The sequence below is a fragment of the Centroberyx affinis genome, unplaced genomic scaffold, assembly GCF_046629955.1.
Source record: "Centroberyx affinis isolate AG114_WGS23_722 - 3 ecotype Tasmania unplaced genomic scaffold, CSIRO-AGI_Caff_v1 ptg006123l_1, whole genome shotgun sequence".
In the NCBI taxonomy this organism is placed as follows: domain Eukaryota; kingdom Metazoa; phylum Chordata; class Actinopteri; order Beryciformes; family Berycidae; genus Centroberyx; species Centroberyx affinis.
Window position 1 is genome coordinate 75,477 of NW_027283114.1, and position 24,262 is coordinate 99,738.

The window sequence follows — 24,262 nt, forward strand, 5'->3', positions numbered from 1 at the left end:
TCCTGGAGCTGGCAAGGGAAAGGAGAATTAAATCAAATAAAGGAAGAGTTCACCCTTTTCTCAGACACTTGAAGTGAACAGGGCGTTGTTGTTCAGTATTCCAAAAAGAGCATAAAATGTCCATCAAATTTCTCTGGCTCCTTCAGCATAATATAAGTGTTTTGTATCCAAACGATTGCACTGAGAGCCCAAAAACCCTATATTTACTCCACTATCTGCTGAATTGCTTGTTATTGAAAGCATGAACGGTTGCACGCAACTTACAACATCTGCTGGAAGGCTCTGCTTGCTCACTGCTACTGCTCCTGCCTCCTCTATTGGAGGAGCAAGGCGCGCTCCAGCACAGACACCTGGCTCCTCCAACAGAGGGGGCTGCCATGCTGTGTGGTTGGTGGTCGTTCAAACTTCAGTGGAGTTTTGACTCACATGTGTTGAGTAGATAATGACAGGATTTTCATTTTATGGTGAACTGTTCCTTTAAGTATCATATTATTATTATTATTATTATTATTGTTATTATTATTATTATTATTATTATTATTATTATTATTGTTCTTACACTATTTTACATCCACCCAGTCCTCCCATTCTGTCTGTTTGTCTGTTAGCAAGATGTCTCAAAAAATATGATTGGATTTGCACGAAACTCTGTGAAAGATTGGTCATGAGGCAAGGAAGAACTGATTAACTTGGGCATGGCTTCTCACAAAAAGGCATATAACTTCTGAACGGTTTCATGTAACAACATCAAAGTTTGTGACCTATCAGCAGACATAAGAAGAGACAACCCATCCATTATTGGCCCAATCAAACAACATCAGGGCATTGGAGAGTTTCATTTAGACATAACCGCCCTGCTAATTTTTCCAAAATTTGGAACAGTGGTAGAAAGGCAGCACTAATGGCCACTGAACAGATATAGTGTTGATTGACCATGTGGTGTTGCAATAATCGACTAAAATGCTTAAAAGTGGCTAGAATTTGAACAGACATTTCATGCCTCATTTCAGGTCCAGTAACACAATTGTGTATGTACACAATTTGTTAATGGGGCATGGAAGAAGTTATTAACTTTTGGTGAAAATCCGACAAGTGGAACTGGCGTATCTTGACAATCACATAGTGTTGGCGGAGGTATGCAATCTACTGAGTGCCATCTAGTTATTTTACGTAATTCTATGTCCTGTTTTCCTGTTTTTCTTCTTTCTGGTCTGTCTTTCTATCTCCCTCTCTACGTTCTCTCAGAGGCCAGCAGAGAAGTGCCGCTACGTGGTGGGCAGTGTCCTGAGTGAGGGTGAAGAGAAGCCAGATGAGGAACTGCAAAAACTGTATGAGAAGTTTGGCTTCAAGGTGTTCTCCCTGCCTGAAGTGACCCATGCTGTGACCACCAGCTTCCCCTGCACCACCCCTCTGTCCCACGTGCTGGGTACCTTCAGGGTCTACCCCAAGCTCACCGCCTACATCGAGGTACAAACACCGTGAGCTGCATTTGTAAACAAAATCTGTATTCACTTGCCAGTGCTGGAGACATCCCCAGTGCAGTTAGCAACATTGTAGCCTTCATATAGAGAAAAAATATCTGTTTGATTTGCTTGCCTATACAGCTACAGCATCAGGAATTACGCTCGCTCTGTTATCAAAAAAGGATCCTTGAGAAACAGTTTTAAGGGTTTGACAGTTGGCACAATGGAACGCCATGCACATCTCGAGTGATGCTCCACACTAAATGTTTTTAGTTTTGTTTTCAGTGTGGATGACATATTTAGAGTAGATTGCCCCTTTCTATAAAAACTACTTGTTTCTTGTTACCCTCATATCCAAGTGTATATCATATGAGAGTTTTCTTCCTTATATTCTTTTATTGCCATGGATGGCAGTCATCTTACGATCATAACTGTCCTCTTTTCTGCTTCCCACTTGTCAAAAGACCCTCACTCTAGTGTTTAATTCATCACATGAACAGATGAGGTCTTTAAAGCAGATTAAGAATAGATGAAGTAGTGGGAAATGAAGGTACGTCTGAGTCCCGCGGCCCATATGCTGGGCTCCATGTCCTCAGGACAGGCCTCGGAAAGCTATTGACATTTACTGATGACATTTACACACATGGATTCATTTAGGGGCATCCCACTGCATGAATAATGCTCCACATGCATGTGTGTGTGTGGGAGGAGCACGTGTGTGCGTGCATGCCTGTCCATCTGTTTGTTTGTGCATTTCTGTGCTTGTGTTAGTCTCTGTCTCTCCACAGGAGGTGACAAGGATCCAATTCTCAGCCAGAAAATGTACGCTTATCCCCAGAAAATATGCTGGGCTTTTCTCACAGTCACCTGTTCTATCTTTTGCAGCACATTCTATGTAGGTGAACATTAGTATGACATTGCATATAATGTAGGTGGAACACTCTTATCTTACTCTTATCACTCTCAGGTTCATGACAATGGGAGAGGAAGTTCACACCAAACTGTGCCATGTCAAGAGGGGTCCCATTTGAGTGCTGGAATTCATTGGTAGTCCCCTCTAACTCTGTGAACCTTTGTGCATTTCGTTATCAGTAAACTGCGGTGTTTTGAATTGCCTGTGTAAACTAAATGAAAGATCAACACACCGGAATGTGTGAAAGTGATGTGAACAGTGCCAGTTTGTCATAGGAGTGGTGCTTTAATGTGTTGAGCCCTCCATCTGTTGTTGTGTTGTCTCAGTGAGCACAGGAAGGGAGAGGGGCAGGGACACCGCGGATGGCATCTCTCATTGGCTGCAGCCACCTCTGCCAGCATATCAAAGCCATTCTAAAGATAGCCTGTGTGTTCCAGGCAGACCATTTCTGAAAAGCCTCAGTTGGTTGTACCGTTGACTTTCATCTTGCCCATGTCCCATGGTTTTGTGGATTAGTCAGCTCCGATTCAAGGCACTGACAAACCTTGAACTTCATAACACATTAAGTGCTCTAAAAACACAACTATACAATACACAGTGTGGGATGAGATACCAACATGAACAGCAGAAGTCCGCTCCTAAAGCTAAAAGTCAGAAAAGCAAGACTTATGCAGATTGGTCTCTATGGCGCTGTACATCGTTGTGACGTCCCAGATCACAGGGCGGGACCAACTCTTCTCTCTTGTTCCTGGCTACAGGCGAGAGTAACAAATATAGACTAAACAGTCTGAAGGCATAGGAATAACATGTCTCCATGCTAAAATTTTGTGGTGTTCCCTTTTAAGCGCTAGTCCTGTTACATAATCGTGGGCAGTGTGTGTATGTGTTTGTGTCTCTCTGCATGCATGTATCTGTGTCTGCAACGCTAGCTGGTGTCACTGCTGTGAAAGCATCATTTTGTACCCTCTCACACTTGTCCGCCATAAGGCAGTAATGCTTGTCAGAGGCCATCAGCTGAGAGGCAGTTGACCCGAGTGCTGTGACAGGCCGCTAAGGAGCCACTCCTGTAGATGGGCTAATACCACAGTAACATCCAGTCAGAGTCATGGAGTGGTTAGTGCCGTATGCTTACCAGCTACAGCTAGGCTAATGAATAATGGAGCATGGTTTAGAGAGGCTTGGTTCAGAGGGCGGTGTGTGTATGTGCTAGAAATGTGTGTGTATATATGATTAATTGAGTAGGTTCGTAGTATGAGGGATTTTCAGTGAAAAGGGGGAAGACTCTCCTGTGACATAGCATTCTACTCTGCTATTTACTGGCAAGTTGAAGCAGGTTTGAAGCCCAGCATCGCTTGAGCTCCTTTATTTAGCAGGCAACATTTAGTGTGGGAGTTCTCATGCAGTCGTTATGCTAATCTGCATAGCGAGCAAACTGCTGTTTCAGATTTGGGAGACTAGCTCGGTTTATGCAAACCAGCCAGTGAGGCAGCAGCGGCCAGGCTTGTAGCACAGGTGGGCTCGCTGTCTGGCCCCGCGCCCAGCCTTCGGTGTGAAAGCGTGTGTCTTCTTAGAGAGCCTGGCACACCTCCAGGCCTCCTGCAGCAGTTAAGTTATTAGAGAACAGGTTAAGTGCATGACTGCCCGTTTTCACCTCAAGACTTTCTCTCCGGTCCAATAGCGCCATCTTCACACCAGCTTACCTCGCGTTATCTCTTCCTTCCACAACACTTAAGTTAACACACACACACACACACACACACACACACACACACACACACACACACACACACACAAACACATACAAACAAACACAGACGTCAGAGAGTATGATTATAGTTTAAAAGATATATGGCAGCATGCTTACATACATATAGTGGTTTCTTCATGTGTTATTAATAATGAAGGTGTGACTATTTGTGCTTCCATTGTAATGACTGAGAACATGGCTGTTTGTGGTCAGCAGCTGTGCATCATGTCAGCTCAAATGAAAGCAGTAAATCGGTGAGCGAGTGACTGAGTGTGAGCGCAGGATGGCTGGGATTGTGTCATCTCGCTGGTACAAAGGCTGGTGGTGAAAGGAGAAAAATGAAAGGATAAAGGAATAGCAGTCACACTATATTAAAGGGATTTAGGGAAGCCCTGCCTGATCTTTGTGAAAGCACCTTTTCGGGGACCTAAAGAAGGGAAGCGAACAATCATTGATGTGGTATTTTGGTGGCTGATTCAGCCGAAACTCCCTGGGAGCAGCAACAAGATGAGAAGCCGATACCTCCAGTCCATTTAGTAATCCATTTATCTGAATCAAGCTTAAAGGATCATAAAAGCATTATTATGTTTTTTTCCCCTTATTTCCCCGTTCCGTTTGCCTTGCAGGTACCATCGCAATTGTAATGTAAATCTAAAAAAAACACCCCTTAATATCTTTGGTTTATATCTTCTGGGGTTTTCCATTATTACAAAAAGTGTGCGTCTTCTATCTATGGTTGGCCTGTGTGATTGTGTTTATGGAATAAATATCTTACATAGGGAGGAGGAGGAATCACCAGCAGTTTAAGCTGACTTCACAGTCACAGCTTCTACTCACACACCATAATGTAAGTGGAAATGGCAAAACTTACCCTGTGTCAGCATTTAGGGACATTTCTCTGTTTTTCCTATTCTATTTCTGGAAACGAAGTCCAAGCAATTTACCACTGTCAAAATGATAAATAACAAGCATATTGTTATGCTATATAATAAGAATTAAGTCTCTGGGAAGTGTTTTATGCACTTTGGCATTAAGAGCATTGTGGCAAGTCACTTTCAATACAAAGTTTCTTTATTTTATTAGACTTTAAATATTCCACCATCATTGCCTGGACATTTTATATTTTATATATTGTATTGACTTGAAATAGATGGTTAACGCTACTTCTCTCTCAATACCTTTCCCTTCCTCTGATATACTCCACATTGAACAAAAGCATAGGATATTTCTGTGATGTTAAACTAATATGCCCCAAGCTTATGCTATATAGTATATTGTCTGTCAAACCAAGATGAACGTCTTTGCTACCACTGGCCTGTGTTTTCTCCAAGGGGTTTGGTTGAGTGCTGGTGTTAATCACTGATGGTTATTGACGATATGAAGGTGACTCCTCCATCTGTTTTCACCTCCAATCAGTGGCACCTTCATGCTCTACCCATGCACTATGAGACTTGATTGCTCAGCTCCACTCTGCTCATGGTTTATTCACCAGCCACTCTTCTCCATCTTCTTTGATGTTATTATTTGTTGAATTAAACATAGAAAATTTGTTTTGCTTGTCCACAGCATCTATATTTCATGCAATGGTCTGATTAGCGGGTAGCCACTGGAACTGTGTATCCACCTAGTAAACAAGAGCGGAGTCGCCCCTCAACCTGGACAGGCAGTGCTGTGGGTGAATGTAAATGTGGTGTTTCACTCTGTTTTAGTGCTAACTGTTACCAAAATGTTTCATGAAATATGGATTTGTATGGTACTTGTCTTCTCCGTTGCAGTTCCTGAGGTTTACTGTTATCAGTGTTCATGATTCAAATGATGTTTTGCTGTGATGCACTCTCATCATCTTGTCAGCATGTTCTAAATTTGTAGAAAATTACCTCCCTCTTCTGAGTATATCCTCTCTGTACGTTTGTCTGCATGTCAATCTGTTTGTCTCCTACCACAGCAAACAGTTGTGTAACTGACAAACTGCACTGCTACCTGTCAGTCAACCAGCGGGATAGTGAATGGGGAATTAGGGCACCCCAGTAACATAACTGTGCTACCGCCCCTTTTTATAGCACAATTCCCCTTTTCTGTCACACACACCATTTATAAATAATAATCCCAAATCATATTGTATGGTTATAAAGCCAGTTGAATCTTTCCTCTCCCTCTCAAGGACAGTTAAAGGAATCCTCCTACTCATTTCCTCACATCTTTTGGTTGCTAATGATGAAGAGAGCAGCCTTTCTGAACATTGCGCTTTATAGTACAGCTCTTTCTTTCTGATAACCAGCTTCCAGCTGACAGAGCCAAATTCAGGTGGCAGTGTGAGGAATGATTATGCAGATAACAATTCATGTGTCTGCCTCGTTTTTGCTTTATTCTTTAGTTTATTGACTACTGTTGAGCCCTATATAGAATACAAAGATCCTCTGGGCCCATAGATAGTACTACTAATAGGCTCTCAGGATGTTTGGGTATCGGGGGTGTCTGATTGTCCATTAAGGATTATTTTGGGCGTTGTTTAGAGAATCTTTTTTTCCCTTTGTCCTCTTGCCCCCCGTCCATTGTACTAAGTAACAATGCAAAATGCTAATACGCTTTCCTTTTCTAATTATATGGATGGATGCTGGTTGTTTTCAGCAACAGAGAGGCACTTAAAAGAGACTTAAACATAGGTAATCAGGATATTTCCACACAAGAGCAGAGGGCAATGCATCTGAGTGCTTGGCATGCATTTCTGAGCAAGTTGAAGCTTAGAAAGTAGGCTAATTGCAGCCATGTCATATGTTGCAGCTAAAACTTGTTAAACATTTACTGCGGTTAAGTTTTCCATGACATTTTTGCATGTTTGTGAGGAACTGGCAGAGGACTTGCCTTAGTAGTGAAATAACAGCCCAGAGAATGCTTTATTCTGTGAGATCATATAAACCCCCAGGAAGCACTCCTATACTATCTATCAGTGCAAGCCCACCAAGAGACCAAAGACTATAGTCCAGTATTCCTGGTCTTCACTATCTGCTCGCGCTGTCTTGCAGTATCATCAGCCCTGGTGAGGCGTTATAGGGTTCTGGACTGATGCTCCCATCTCCTCTCTTAGGCAGCGAGAAGACTAAACCGGCCCAAAGGGAAATGGAGGTGGGGGCGGAGGAGGCAGGATCGCACCTGCTTTGATCCTCTTCAGACCCTCTACATCTTTAATGCCTCAGGGCGCAGACTCCCTTAACTGCTCTCTGTTCAGCGATTTCTGCGTGGGACGGTGCAGAATAGCAGGGGCTGTGGCTGTGATGCCATCAAAGCGTAGAAAGCAATGTGAGAGTCAATAAGTGATGTGCGAGTTTGTGAGTGAGCATGTGTCTTTGTGACTGATTGCTTGGGACCCTGGCGAAAATTTGAGTTAGACAAGGTACATGCCTGCCCGCTTGTGTCTGTCTGTGCGTGTGTGTGTGTGTGTGTGTGTGTGGTGTCTGTGTGTTTTTAAAATGCAGGCTGTGGCGAGAGCTAGATAGGACTCTTTCATTATTAATGCTGTCATTCCACAGTATTGCTCCCTGCATTACATTTTTATTGGTTAACACAAGGTCCTCGTTTCTTGGGTACACTTAAAAATTATAACCTTGGCAAAAAAGAAAGCAGCAGTCCAGGGCAGGCAGCATCTGACCTGCAGCGGCTCATATTATATGTTTACAATTAATATGCCTTGTCTTCTCTTCAATCTGCCGTTTGAAAGGCTGTGGAGGGAACGCTTGGCTGTGGATGCACAACGCTATATTTAGCCTCGAATGACGCTGATGGCAGTTTCATCACTTTTTTCCTCTCTTTCCTATAAAGAGGAGTGGGCTATGCTGCGCTCAAGCCCTGTGTACACACTCCTCCCTCTCCTCCTTCTGTTCCTCTTCCCTTCTGTTGGGCTGAGCTTAGAGCTGCGCTCTTCTGGGGCTTCAGTCCCGGGCTTTCATATGCTGCCTGCCTTCCTGTTTGCTTTGCCAGGAGTGTTGCTATAGCTGTCATATGCATTTATTTTCTGTTTATTTTCTTTTGCATACAGAGTCCAGAGTCCTGTTCTTGGTACTTTTAAACATCACCTCTTTATTCCTAAATAATGGCTTGCATGCTTTCAAGACTTCTATACTTATGACCTACATGCCTGAATCTTAATTTTCATGCTTGTCACACGGAAAGCTAAGGGTGATAAGGGCTTTAACCCCTACTAGGCTTGGAACAACCTGCACAAGGAATTATGCTGCCCAAATCATAATTGTTTTCACTTTCAAAAAAGGTCTCTTTTCTCCAAAAATGTGTCACTTAATCTATTAAATTTTACTTTTTATTCTTTATTCACTTGGTTTTCATTAAACAAGTGCTTCTTTAGAGGCCCCGGTGTAAACATTTTGAGCAGTCCCTGGCCCTGAATAGCCCCAGTTGTCTTGTAAGGGCTTGAGGTTCCTATTGTTAGTGACAGTCCAGCCAATGGAGTAAGTGAGGTTGATAGCTGGCAGGTGTGTTTGTGGTGTTCTTATTGATTCCTGCTTCCCTCTGGCTCTGGGATACTCTTCCATCTGAAAACCCCAGCTGGGCATCATACACCCTGCTGCCAATTAGGCTCTTCTTCTGAGCACACTCTGACAGGTAGCGTTTTCACAGTTGAATGTGTGATCTGTGTGTATATTCTCTGTCTGTCTCTCTGTTTCAATCTGTCTCTGTCTCTCTTTCTCGACTCTGTGTGTGTGCATGCTATTCCAATTCAGCTGAGGGTCAAATCTGCCTCTCACATTTTCCCTGACACAGTCAGCCTCACCTTTTATTGATATGTGAATAAGGGTTGCCATGGAAATAATACATTTGATAGAGTCACTAAGGCATGATGTATTTCTGTGTTTTTCATACAGAAGTGTATGGTTCCACTCGTCTGCATACAGAAGTTCTGTGCATCTGAATGCATGTGAGGGCTTTCTGAGTTAATAGAAACATTTGAGATGCTCTCTAAATCCTGTTAACCTCTCTAATGCGCCTCATAGCGCTCAAGTGTCTGACTGTTGTTGCCAGTATCAGCATCACACTACCTACAGCGTCTTTCACTCTCTGTGCTCAGAAATCAAATCTACAGAGCATGCTGTTCTGGCATGATACAGGTAAATAATACTGGTTCATTTGAATGTGTAGGCTTGCTCTCAGTCATCCTTCGTGTTTTTGCCCCCCACCCTCTTTTTCCTTCTGGGTGCTGGGGCTTTGCGTGTAGAGGCTGAGGAGGTGGGAGGAGAGGGCTCACCCAGAGGGAGTGTTGAGTGGAGGGTAGATTGCTGAACCTGGGTACATCCACAGGGTATCCAGTCAGTGCCCATCTGGATGGACAAACTCTTCTGTGGAAGCACCACTACCCTCTCCGAAGACACACACACACACACACACACACACAGACACACACACGCAGACACACAAAATCCTGTTTGTGTGTGTCCAGTAGCTTGTTCATCAGATAGCTGAGTGAGGTCTATTGACTTGGTTTCAGCTTATTACATCCAGCTAAGTCGGCAAGGACATCTTGGCCTTTAAACAGAAGTTCATGGCCTTTAAGAAGCAATTCTCAGCAGGAAGGTTGGGCTCAGTCTTAACCTGTCTGTTTGAAGTAGCAGACTGTGGTTGAGTGGGTTTCTGAAGATTAGGCCTATCTTGGCATCATCATCTTCACCCAGAAGCAGAGGTTCATATACTTGGCTTAAACATAGCATGGGCAGGCCTCTCTGTCGACACGTCAGAGAGGAGGACAAGGAGATGTAGGGGAGTAAACGGCACCAAAGTCATCCTTAGTGACCCCAGTAGATTAGTGTACCTGAGACAGAATCTCTCTATGGCTTTTAAACCTGTCACGATAGTGGCAAGCTTCTATATTTATGTTGTGCAGTTTTGTCAATATCATCTTTTTCTACCTCACCTCTTATTATCTTTCCAAAATCCTATGCTTTTATTTTGCCACATTGCTTGAATATTATTCTGGCTATCTCTAGCTATCTGTGGTTCCTTTGCTGCATGTCAAATGTCAGATTGCTAAACTGTGTGCACGATACAAAACAGAGTGCGAATTTCAAAACCCCGCTCATGATTTTCAGTACAAATTGTTAAACTGTGAGCTTGAGTTACAAAACTGAGAGTATGAATTTCTACAATTTCTACACTGACTTTTTGTTTTCCACCCACTGGCCCCCCGGGGCTCTGTAGTATACAGCCTATACCTGCATATACTCTCAAATACACCACTGTTCCCTTATGTGAGCAGAGCGCCATCACTTGGTGGAAAGCTGGAATTACATTAAAGGTTTTTGGGGGGTGTGGCTGTCAAGGGGTCTGGCACCATGAAGTTTGTCAAATTTTTTAGGTCCGTGCATCACGCTGTGACACTTTTACTCAGAAGCACAGTGTGTGAACTGCCTACAGTCTTTTAAATGGATGCTGCATTCCCAAAAGTTAATCAATTGGATAAACAGCTTGAAGAAGAAATTTTAATTATTTATTATAAGCAACCATGGTTGGCTTGCATAAAAGGATAAATATCATATTTGTATCCAGCTCATGTCATTTCAATTTGCAGAATAACTTGGGCATGATATAGAGTTATCAGAAGGAGAGGATGACAAGTACATATAAGCTATGCCATCTTGTACAGTGTACAGATACTGTTGGCTTTTGGCAGTTTTCTTTTTTTTTTTTCATTTTACCTACACTTCATCTCTGTAATATTGTTGGCCTACTAATTTTTAATTTGAAAGACTTGAATTAAGTTTCCCTTTTGCTTGAAATAAACTGTTGTACCTTTGATTTATTTAACTGTAACAACAAAGTACAAAACAGTGTATCTAACAACATGAATGCAAGCTAATGGAAACTAATATTGCATTATTTACCCATTTGCTCGTAACTAGCATTCAACTATGTTTCTTTTCACTTGTTGAATGAAGCCTAGAAAAAGATAGTAATTCCCTTTCTATTTGTGCATTCAAAAAATGGGAGAGCTTCTGTTACAGTCTCTGCATCTATGTGAACATTTGCCCACAGTTGTGTGCACATTGTCTTTGGCATCACAGCAAATTGTATTAACTTGTTTGAGAGAGCTTTGCTAAATGAGAGAGATAAAAGTCAGATGGTATCTATCTGCTGAGTGATCCCAGAGTTAGCATTACATGGCTGCCTTACAAAGGGCCCTTCAGCATTGGTAGCTGCTCTAGAGCGCTCCAGCAGTGTCATCCTAGTGTCCGAACCAAGCTAGCCCGGTCCCTTTGGTGTGGGGAGGATGAAATCTGTCTCACATTTCTGTTTTATTCTGTATTCAACCCAAGTCTGCTCTACAGCCCCATGTTCCATTTCCATTTCCATCAAAGGTCTCTATATCTGCACACAATCGATGGTCAAACCTTGATCCCCATCTCACACGCAGCCCTGACTTCCAGGCCAGACACATTGTCCTGTGGACCAGATGGATCCAGTCCCCTTTATCAGTCAGTCGGTCTGGCTTTCTGTCTGTCCCGCAGTGAAAAGGCCACACTGCCTTGCCACTCTGGGTGAGTGAATATTAAATGGAGGACAGATTACTGAGGAAGACCCCTCTGGGTGGAACAGACGGCAGCTAATCCACTACCCTCTGGCTGTGGAGATACAGGGAGAAGAGCAGGAGCAGAGGTGTCAAAAGAGATCTGCTGTTGACATTTCCTCAAATGGCTAGCAAGTTGTGCTTTTCTGTCTCTTGATTCTGTAGGCACTGTGATGCTAGAGACCTCTTTGCCTGTGTGTGTGTGTGTGTGTGTGTGTGTGTGTGTGTGTGTGTGTGTGCACAAGTGAGAGCGTCCATAGAGAGTGTCCATACAGACACTCTGGCCTTTCCACTACAGGGACACTCCCACACCCATGGTGAGGGAGAAGAGTAGAATCATGGACGGTGTCCGCGCATGCTGTGTTTTTATTGCAAAAGCTGATCGTTTTCTGGAAGCAGTATGGACCTGGATACTTTATAGTACATCCAAACACTGATAGTGTGGTTGTTGTGTCTCTTTAATTTTTGGCCGTAATGACTATCACATTTTCATGACTAAAATTCTTCAAACAAAACAAAAAAATAAATCATCTTCCCTGCTGTAAGCAAGGGTGAACGAATTGAGGCAATCAGTAAAATTAAGGAAAATCGGTTAAAAAATATCTGTAAAAACTTAATAGAAAAAAACAAACCAACGGCATTACATTGTTAGTTGGTGCACCCAACACTGTTCTGTACCTGTGCAGGACAGATCACTGGATGGCTTGAAAACATCAGCACACCTACCTCCATTCCTCAGCCCCTTCCTAGCCTCCCATAAATCTGTCCTATCTCTAAATTAACCTACCCTACTTTTTCCATCACCCCCCTGCCGGAAAATATATAGATAGATGAATAGATGGATGGACTGATGGCTCATTATTCATTGTGGGGTTTGTGGATTTATGTGACCTGATTAGCGGTCTTGGATTGGTGCCCTTTTAGATTTTGTTCAAATTTTGGCCCTTGCTGTAACCACACCTGCTCTGGCCTGAAAAATGCATCTATGCTGCAGTGTTTTTTATGTCATTTTCTTGATCAATTCTTCGCTGAGTATCTTTTTATACCTTTTCAGATTGCAGTGGTAGGCTTTCCCATGTGCAGTGGTATTTTCAGCTGTAATTGAGCTCAGTGGGGGCCTTTTTATAGACTTCCTGACGGCTGGTGATGGGGCGTTGGTACAGAGGGAAGTTTCGGAAAGCAGTTTGTCCAATACCCTTTAATTAAGCAGACGTTTATTTAGAACTCTCTCCCTCTCTGTCACTATGTATACATGTGTGTGTTTGTGTATGTGTGTGTGTGTGTGGGTGTGTGTATGTGTGTGTGTGTGTGTGTGTGTGTGTGTGTGTGTGTGTGTGAGAGTTTGTGTGTGTCTGTGTGCTTGCATGCATTTTTGCCTCCTTGCAAGTGAATACCCAAAGTTCTTCCAGTTGTTCTCAATTCTGGCAATGGCAAATGAATACTGAACAAAACACAAGGACTGAAACACTTTTTTTTAATGTTTGATCCAGTTGAGACTTGAATTAGACTGTTGCTGCCTTCTTTTGCCCTGGTCTTATTGTCATTATATAAGTCACATGAGTGTTATTGGTCACGCGAGCTTTCAACCATGTCACAATTTTACCAAGAGTTTGTTGGCTAAGCTGGATAACTGACAAGAGAAGCTGCGTGGAAGGAAAAGCCCGAGATGTTGAACCACAGGCTGTCACTCTGAGTGGCATCCCCAGGAGACGGGCCTGCTATTTGGGCTTGGAGGCAATCGACTTTACACAATGTTTGCTGTCTCGGTTTGGAGAGGATGTTCGGGGCTGGGGACTGAGGTGGTCGGCAAGGGAGATCACAATCCATTCATTATGAGCTGTTGACACAGCAAGGATCGGCTGGGTTTAGGTTTGGTGTTCAGAAGCCCTTATTAGCTTAAGGCATCAAGTAGAGCTGCTGTGGAGCGCACCAATGGGGAACCAGGTATAATTCAGTGTTGTTTTTTCTAATTTAGAGGATTTGTGACTCGTCAGCCAAATTCTTTCATATTTTTGTTAATTAAAATGAGTTAAGCAAAGTGGATAGTCTTCCATCGTCACATGTTTAACTCTCACAATTGATTGTAACAGTGGAGTAACATAATACTCAAATATAGAAATATGTCTGCCATAGTACAAACAGGAGATTGAAAGACATGCAGTTGGGAGCTTGTGGTGTGAGCACTGACTGAGCCAGCAGGTCACCCTGATATTGTTGTGAAATATTATAATTATCATTGTGTAATTACTGTTGCATTTACACCATTGAAGGCTGCAATGTATGATATTGCATACCTATAAACTGAACAACTTGTGCTTTGGTTAGATAGCGTAGCTTGCATTTGTTTCACACACAAGGCTTGACTACCTGTTAACCGAGAATCCAATTAGTTGTGTGTGTGTGTTTGTGTGTGTGTGTGTGTGCATGCTTAGCAAACCAATTTTCCATGCATATTCATTTCAGTATTTGATAATGTTTTCATGAATACATGGTAAAATGAACGATTTCGAAAATGATCTTTGAAAATTGAGCAATAAAAGTTTCAAGTTTCAAAAGTCCACCCATTTTTGAGAGAAGTTTCAGATTTCATTTCCAAATAGTGCTTCACCACTGGACTTGGTCTTGATTGCCACCTCTTTAAACGACTCTTTTCTGTGTGTAAAGTTATTCTTTACATGCATTTAAGAAAGACTCATTTATTTAAACCAACTTTACTTTCAAAACACCATGGTGCATGTTATTTTTTTATGGCTGTGAAAAATGTAGGAAAAGCGAATAAATGGAGACATTAAATGGAATTGTATTGGACTTGATGTTGAGGTTCTACAACCAGAGAAAAACATGGGCTGATATTGATCTCATTTTCCTCATTTCCATGTTTGCCTGAATGGAAAACATCATCCATCACCCATCAACAGCCAATACATGCACTGGTATTGCCATATGCCTATCACTGACACAACATTGGCACTACAGCTAGGAATCGGCTTGCTCAAATCGGCCATTGACAGTTGCATGTCAGTGTGGCGGATAGTGGTGCAAGTAGTAACGCCGCCTTGTTTGAATTATTGATGTTAAGTGCAAATGATTTGTGAGAGAGAACAAAGCTATGTGTTGCCTCATACGTTTCACCATATGAGTTCATGGGAGAAAAGTTAATACCTTTATCCTTTTAGGCCACATTTAGAATAAGACTGAAGGAGATAATTTGTGGTTGAGATGATAGTGATAATAGTGCTATGTCAAAATCTAACCTCTGGACTGCTTCCGTTTCTTGCCCCTTTATTACATGCAGACTAACTATATACTGTAATGTATCAGCTTATGTCACTTGCTAACTAGCAGCAGCCTGGAGCTGCAGTGGGAGCAAGCTATGTGTTAAAGATGCCTGGTGAGCCATCCCTCATTAAAAGAGATGAGACATCAGTGGTTTGCACTGCAGAGCCTGGAGAAATGCTTCATGGGTGCAAATATTGATTCTGTTTATTCTCTCCCTGTGGGATGAATGTTGTAGGTCTATGTGGTTGAATATTTGCTCTGATTAATGATCAAAGACTGCAGTCAGTGGGAGTTATTGCACTAACATGTCTACAATATTCATTCATTGATACTCAAAAAAAAATCCTCTGGAAATGAAAACTGGACTATAGATCTGTCAACAGATATGTATTTGAAGAAATTGATGAAGTAATCGAATGATTGATTATCTGAAAGATAGGGAGGGAGTAAAAATGAAGAGGTGCAGCTCATATTGAAACATCTCTGTTATTCGGTGTACTGATTTTTCACCCACAATAGCCAGGATATTGGTGTGTTTACTGCCAGTTGCAGCGTGGAGCCTAGATCTTCTCTCCTCACACCTGTTTGTGAAGCTGCTGTAGGCATGCCTGGTAGATGAATGGTGTTGATTAAGAGACAGTGACAACATCAACTCCTGCCTGCTGCTCTACATCTTAACCAACTCCTAACAAGAAAGCAATGAGCGCCTGGGAGAGACAGGAGGCAAATTTTATTTATTTGTGGATGTAGCGAGGCATGTCCATGAGGGTGTGTGTGGATATGGATGTAGGGGGAAAAAGGGTTTGTGCATGCGTGTGCACGCCTGTGTGTCAGTATGTGTGGGCGTGTGTGACTGCCTGTGGATGTGTGTGTCATTGTTTAGCAGAAGAGCTCATGTTTTCCATGTCGCCAAGTGCGCAGGGAATAAAACGGGGCACAGAGCTGTGTGTGAGCTGCTCGATTAGATTAGGGTGGCAAATTGATTGTAAGCGTGGAGTTGTCTCCATCGGAAAGTGGCACTGATTGCGGGGGCGGATGAGCGTGCTGGCGCCTAATTTGATCATTCAGCAGCTAATGCAATCTGTGTTACGGCAGTCAGTGCAGATTGGGATTAATGTGCCAATAGGCCGAGCAGGAATGGGGAGGTGGAGGATAGTTGGGAGGCTGTAGATCGCACACAGCCTTGTGATCAATGAACATTACAGAAAGACACAGGCTCAAACTCTCCCTATTCACCCCTGCGGCTGACTAGGCCACATTTTCTCTGAAACTACAAGATAGTTTGGCCTCAATCTGGACAGTTTTAATAAGAAAATGGACTGACATAAAAATTTGATAGCATCGTTCTTGGTTAGAACACAGACGTGTTACTAAAACATTCATTTTAACTGTGTATGTGTCCTGTGCACAGCTGTACGTTTCTTTTAAGGTGCTGACGACTGCAGGAGTAAACAATGTCCATGAATGATGTGTTCACCACACACTGAAAAGTAATCCGACTGACTTCTTTTTCTTTTAATATTCTTTTTCTATTATTTTCATTTAGTTTGCTCTGCGAACATTACTTGCTGAAGATGACAATAATAACAAAAGAATATTAAAAGGAAAAGAAGTCAGTTGGATTACTTTTTAGTGTGCGGTGAACATAAAATTTATGGATATTGTTGACTCCGGCTGTCACCAGCACCTTAAAAGAAACATACAGCTGTGCACAGGACACATAACACAGTTGGATAATGTTAAATACAAAAACAAAAAATGCATGTTTTAGTAACACATCAACAAATGCTGTGGTATAATGTAACCCGATGACTTTGGTCAGATGGACATTCCACACCTTCTTCACCTCGTGAGACAGGGCACAATTGTATCACTTGTTTTGAGTGGCAATATCTTATAGAGGACTTGAGTATGAAAGTTAAATTGAATGAACATCCACAACTTGAAAATGTTGACTTCCCTCTGAACATTTTTCCATCTTCAGATTTCAGTCTGACTTGAAAATGAACGCTCATTAGGCCATAAATATGAGCAACCTCACTGGCATGGATCCATGTAGACTCATTAAATCTTTAGATCTGTAAACCGACCAGTTAAGTTTCAGATAACTGCCCCTTTAATGCCTGCTTAATGCTTGCAGCCATTGACCAGCTCTTGAACAGAGGTTAATTAGATCATAGAGTGTGATAGACATCTGTGTATTGATTTAACTGTGTTCTCTGGTTGAATTCAGATTGATCTCTTATGAATTGGCTGAGAGAACGGAAGAGCTGGTTATCACAGTGATAATAAGGGTCCTGCCTGTACGCTGTCCACTCCCATTATCTCCTGTCGCATTCATATCTGAGCCCAAATGCCACATTAGCATGCCTGAGACCCAATCCCACTGTGGCATCACGCTGTCAGCTCTCACACCTGCACTGCCTATAGATCTCCTATTCAGACGGGCCAGTGGCTTCCATCATGGTTTATGTATTTCTTCACTCTTCATGGATCTTAAACAGTATTCAAGCAGGCTGTGAAGAGCGCACTGTATAAAATGTGTTCTGATAGTACTGTGTGAGAACGGCCTGTTTGAAGAAAGATCCCAGGTGCTGCTTAGTGCTGCCAGCTCAACTAAGTAGGTGAGGGGTTGTCTGACAGTGAAAATAGGGGATCAAGCCTCAATTCATGATCAGCAATGTTCAAATACATTGATATAATTAATTATGTAATTACAAGCAGTGTTCACATAACCATAAGATTATGCTTTTAGCTTATTCCCAACAGAATTCCAAGATATTTATGAGGGATACATGTTACATGTCAGTGTGATGAAGCTATGCAGGGCCTTTGATGCTGAGTGCCATTGTAATGTGACACAGTATGTCACGACTGGCAAAGAAGGCCTTTGTTCCTGAGAGGACAAAGAAGGCTGTGGTTCATCCTCCACCTTTCACTGCTGCAGCTCCACTATCAAAGCCCAGGCGTGTTGCGGTCAGCAGTATCATCCAGCTGGGGAATGGGCCCCTGTCCATAAGGGGCTTAGCCACTCTGTTAAACAGGGTGATGCTAATGTGACTTTTTAGCTGCAGCCTTCTCTTATATAAAGTGGTTTGGAAACGCAACCATATATTCACAGCCATTGTGTTCAGAATACTCTATTCTTCTCCTAGAGGCAGATTTTCCAACCGCATGTCCTCCTCATCTCTGCTAATGGGCTGATGTGGAGCAGAGCAGCAGCATGGCTCTACTGGTGTTGTTAGTTAGTTACTTGGAGAACATCCAGCCCAGGCTGACTGTGTCGAAGTAGAGAGGCCGGTGCTGGCTGTGTAGAACTGGAGTCAGGCTGCCATTAGTGGCTTCTCTTTCTTAGGTGTGACTTTGTACTCTCGCTCCTGCACCTCTCAGGCTGCAGACAACATAATAGCCCAAATACCATACAACTACAGCAGGTGGCTGTACAAGTGGTAATTCCTCAATGACGGTGTGGCTTTCCCACTTAAGACCAAGGCTGAAAGCCTGTAGCTAAGCCTTCCACTGAAGTAAAATTGTTATGAACACAAGTGGGACCCAAGCACAGGACACGGACAGGGTGGTGAGGGTAAGGAAAAGGTTTATTGTAAAGGAGGATCTGGATGAGGGGCTGATGGCAGGCAGGGGTAGCTTGGAGGCTAGGAGGTGGCTGACAGGCAGGCAGGGAGACAAGCAGGAAAATAGGCAGGTGGGTGATGGTCCTGGGATAAGAGAGGCTGGTTAGTCACAGGTAACACAGAGAAACAAAGTCACTGGGAGTTTAACTAGATTTGGCCTTGAGCGTAACTACCACTGAGGTTGAAACAACAATCTGGTAAAGAATGGTTGAAGAGCCGGGGTAGATATACTGCAGGCAGATGAGCTGATGAGAGGCAGGTGAGCAGACCGGGAGAGGTGATGAGCCGATTGCAGACAGGTGTGCAGGATGAGCAGAGCCGGGAGCCAGGAGAATGAGGAAGGGAGACCAAGTCCACACCAATACACACACAAACAAAACATAGACAGAGAGAGAGACAGACAGGGGAGCACTGGGAACACAGGGAAGGGGAAACACAAGGAAACAGAAGGGAATCTTCTGGGGGTACAGCCATGGCCGTAACAAAAATGCTGCTATTATTTAGTTTTTCATTTATCATTATTTCTCCACTGCCACTGTTCAGTGCATACAGCATACCATGAGATGTGGAATGCATAACCTTCCACTGATTCAAATCAATTTGAAAACTCAGATATCTACCTTACAGGCGGTCTTGTCAATCCAAACCAAGCCAAACCCGTGACTCATCAGTGTGTGTCTGATGTATTTATGGAACTTCCTTGTTCTTATTTATTTTAACTTTTTTTTAACTTCCAGGGAGTTTCCAGATAAGTGGCTCGTGATTAAAAGCACTCGGCAGGAAATGTTTAACTAGGGTTGAATTTAATGGGTCTAAACTTTTATTTCACCCATATTGAGTGTATAATGGAAGCTACTCAATCAGCTGGGATTTCCTGGTTTTAGGAGCTCATATGACAGAGCATCAAATGACATTCAATTCAAAGGACCTAACCTCAACTATGCAATAGGAAGTAGCCAAGGGATAATGTAAAATGAAGGTGTATTGAAGGAAATGAGCCAAAATGGAGAAAAAACACTTCCTTTAAGCAGCACTAAGCTCCGGCGTCCATGTTTAATCAGTTGGCTGTGGGAAGAGAGTGGGGGAGGGGGGGGCTTTTCACCTGAGGTGCGGATGTGGTATTTTAACACTCAGCATGCCACAGGTTATGGATCAGCAATCTAAGGCACATCGCTCTCTACCCCCACTCTCCTTCACTTTTCTCATGGATCTTCCCTCACCGCCAGAACCATTATGAGTCCTCATTGGTCTGGGTTCCCCTCCTCTGCCCACTCTCATTTACTCGTTTGTCCACAGGGGCCAGAAAGATTAGGGACTGGAGGAAAGGTTAATGTTACACAGAGAGGAGGTCGAAGTCTGAGCCCAGCCGTCAGTCTGGAGTGAGTCACAGAGGACCCTACATTAAAGACAATCCTGACTGATTTATTTTATTTATGTATTTATATTTATTTTGGGTGGTGGGTGGTGGGGGGTGGGAGCGGGTGCATCATCAGGTACCTGTTATTATTTGGTAGCTGTCAGGGTGCTAAGATTTTTTTTTACAGCCATATTAAAAAAAAAACAGCCCTGAGAGAAAAATTATAACAATTTTGCTCCACCACCTAACAAGTAACACAAGCGCACACACACACAAACACACACACACATACACACACACCATATATACACATATATATATATATATATATATATATATATATATATATATAGATATATATCTATATTTATATATATATATACACAGAAGTAGAGTGGAATAGAGGAGGGTGCTTAGGCTGGAGACAGATGAGAGTGGTACCTAGGGCCAGAGGCAGGTTTTAGGACAGGGTGGATCACACACACTGTGTAAATAGTGTCAGATTGGATCTGCTGTAAGAGGAAAATCAAGGAGGAGCATCTTTGTGTCTGCTCTCATTTTCTTAGCTTTATTTGTTTTGCACCATACCGTCCAAATATAACCCAAGTTCTACCATACCAACAACTGACTAAATATAATAGTAGAGACTGATGTCTTACTGATATGCCTCTGTGAAGTATTGCTGCAGTGCCATAATGAGGATTTAATGTAGGGTACAGGCTTGCGCCACACAGTGGGCATTTCACAGTTGATAAAATACATCAGACAAACCCACCCCTCTGACCTGAGGTCCCTTATAAATGATGACTGAGTGCTTGTTCCTCTGTGAACTGAAGTGAAGACAGCTAACACAACAACTCAATTTATTAATGCCATTCAGGAAGCTGTCGCTCAGAGGAATGAGATGGAGCAGAGCAGGGTGTGAAATACCATAAACATCTTCATGGCACTGAGCGGTTTGCTGAGCAGGATGGCAGGAGTTGATGGGATGCACCCGAGTGCAATGAAGAGCGCCACATGAGCAGAGGAGTGAGGGAGACCACCGCCACTAGACATCCTAGTCCTCTAGTCTTGTTTCCTGTGTGGCTATTTATGGCTGCCTATATGTGGCTCATGGCATGTAGCTCACTTACTGAGTTCAAGCCTGAAGGAGCAGACACACATTGCAGTAGGACATCAGTGAGCTCTACTGCAAATCAAGTAGACTGACAGCACACAGAGATCTAAGAAGAAGTGGACTATGTGCAGATGAGCCCTAAAATATTCAGTATGGGTTAACTTGATAAATGGAATTGGCTACTATCAAGCTGTACCCTAGCTTTTAGAATAACTTAAATTTTTATTTTATGACATGGTTTTGAAATAGACCTAGATGCCTATTCATTCAGCTACACTTCTGTTCTAGTCTTTTGATGCATAATGAAGCCAGTGTGTGGTGTCATGTTGATGAATGATCCTCAGTGGCCCGTGTATTTTACTACAGTGACCTGTGGAACACGTCGGTGTCAGTGTGGGTGGGTGTGGGCGTCTGTGGGCGCACGTTCACTAATGCATTAATTGGTGTGAATATGCTATAAATAGACTTTTCTTGGAACCTTTTACCAATTGGATTGGGAGTGTCCTAACTATATGTGGGCAAGTATGTATATGCATGTTATCTCTCACATTTCTACATCTGACAGTTTTAATCAGGCAATGATCGGCAGTCCAGGCTGCTCATTGTTTGTTGTAGATTAATAATGTGGCATAATGGCATCACTCTGCCACTGTTGAGAGCGGAACAATCCACTGTGCTTCTATTCATCTCCCTCCTGTCACCAGCACAGCCCAAGCTATGAGAAATACTTTCATATGGATCTCCGTCCCCAGAGACTCGTTGGCAGCTTATTGTACTCCATATTTTCATGTCTGGGGAACTTTTTCATATTCAGCTGAAAATGAAGATGAATTGTTTCTCTGTTTTATGTGGAGAGCAGGGAAGGAATTTACATTTTCTTCTTTTACAGATTCATTTGCATATGCTCATTTTCTCAGTTTCTCATTCCATGGGCAACTACATTTTATTTTCTGGTTACTTTAGTTGATATAATGTACTGGTGTAGAGATTGAAATGAACACTTGCGTACAGCAAAATTGAAAGTTTCACACACTCCAATAATGCCATCTGGTGATTTAGCATGAACTTTTATATCAGATATCATTGATATTTGCTTTGTATTGATATTTGCTTGTTTTGTAACAAGATCAAGTTGCTTTTTACCTGCGTTTTTGATAAACCCTCTATTCACATATGCTAAATACGTAGCAATTAAATGTTGCATGTTACAGTATTAAGGACATTTTTGAACTTCTTTGTCATAAAACATTGTAGGCTTCTTACAAATCATTGAATTATGGGAGAACATACAAATCCATTTGTGTGGATTTGTCTGTGTAGTGTAGGCCTACACCTACTATGGAAGTTAGAGCAGCCTGATGAAGCCACGTCTCTCTTTCTTTAGCACATGGCTGGAATTTATCTCAAAATGCAGAAAAGATTTCAGGTATCATGTAATGCGCTTTTTGAATAGAAAGAATTCTAAGTTAAACAGGTTTGACAAATGATAAAGTGACAGAGACAGAGGGATCTCAGTGAATACTATAGGCGTGGAACACCCAGTATCATTAGTGGCATATTTCTGCTGTTTTTCTCATTTTGTTTCATGGAGGCTGTCTCTTTGGGAGAACTCCTGTGCTTCAGAAGACATTTGGCAGCCACTCCACACTCCCACCACGTCTTCTGCAATCCCTCAGATTATCAAAGTATCCGGTCTCCATGGAAAAGGGAGAGGGGGATCTGTGGCAGAGACGGTTGCCCTGGCAACAAGCTCAGTTAAGTCAGCTGCCCAGACCAGAGGTAAAACACAACTGACTGAGCCACATAACTGGAAGTTAGCACGCACTTGTCAGAATGGAGTAGCTACCTGTCTCTTGGCTGAGCAATCTCAATACAAGACCAGGGCAACCATGGTGTAAAAAAAGCCTGTAACTTCTCCACAGCTCTGAGGAAATAAGCTTCTGAAGTATGCCACTTTCTGAGAAGTGTGATAGTCTCTTAAAGTCAATTGTTATCTTTTTCCAAAGTTTCTCTCCTTTGCCTCCTCCTTTTTTTTGACCTGCAGTGAGTTCTGACACCAGAAATATTGTGGCACTTTATTGATGACTTCGTCATGAAAAGTATTGAGATTTCTTTCCACTGGTAATATTCCCAATAGGACTTTTGACATCTGCATTCAAACAGACTTTAGCAGTTTGATTTCTTGCACATGTCCTACTTTTGCATTCTGAGAATGATTTGAGAATGACTGTGTGTTTGCTTCTGAGCTGCTGTCAGTCGCCATATTGTGTCACAGGTTGTTAGGCATGGCTGCTGAGTGCTTCAGTTTGCTTCTCATTGTGGTGGAACAGTGAAGGAAAACTGTCAGGTTGAACTCAGTACAGTGTGATTCAGTGAAGGAAGCAACGAGTGTTGACATTTCCATCATCTGTGTTCCTGTCTGCCCCAGTAGAATATACTAGTGAAAACTGTAGCTGACTAGGTGAAGGTTCAATCACAGCTTTGTCTGTCTTCGCACTCCGGCCAAAACAACTCCCCCTCTCACTTTCTGGCGTGCTGCGGTAAAACTACATGACGTTGCACTTTTTTTTTTCAGTTGAAATGGTTTTCTTTTTAGAATAAAACCTGGTGCAACTCTTACAACATTGCTGAAAACGTGTCACACAACAGGCACCAACATCTTTGATCAAGTCTGATGTTAACTTCATGCAGCAGCCACTTTGCAGCTTAGTGCAGTCCACCAACTTGAGAATATTTATTGATTCACTATTGTTTGGAGCGGCATACACAGTCGTGTAGAATAAAATAGTGCATGTGTAATTCATGTGGTCTGACAGTATCTGTAGTTTTGACCCAAGGCCATGCAGTGTTGGCCCTTCACTTTCTCTCTCAGGGCTGCTGATGTTTTGTCTTGACTGAGAGCTTCTTTGCTGCTGACACAGGCCTCCCCACTTTCCTTGGGGAGCCTATGACCCAATTAGACATTTGTTGGCAAGTTGAAAATGTGAAACATGAAAGACATGTATTTGACATGTTAACCATGTCAAATACAACAGCACAGCACTTCATGACTAACAAGCATTGGAGAAACTTTCTTCCCGTCAGTGTCACTGTGCTCATGTTTGTGGTTTTTCCTCTGTGGTGGTTTTATGTTAGTGAAGCGCCTCCGTGTCAGGAAGGGCTGGCTCTTTAGGAGGGACAATTAATT

At 42.6% G+C, this 24,262-nt stretch overlaps 1 protein-coding gene across 1 annotated transcript in view; it reads left to right on the forward strand.

The window, feature by feature from the left end:
- The window catches only part of tex264a (testis expressed 264, ER-phagy receptor a), a gene marked incomplete at its 3' end in the record, with an annotated part of 53,508 nt that overhangs the window by 11,266 nt on the left and 17,980 nt on the right, over positions 1–24,262 (forward strand). The window contains exon 2 of the mRNA XM_071512147.1: positions 1,246–1,467. Coding sequence (XP_071368248.1) covers positions 1,246–1,467 — 222 coding nt within the window. The remainder of the gene's footprint in view (positions 1–1,245; positions 1,468–24,262) is intronic.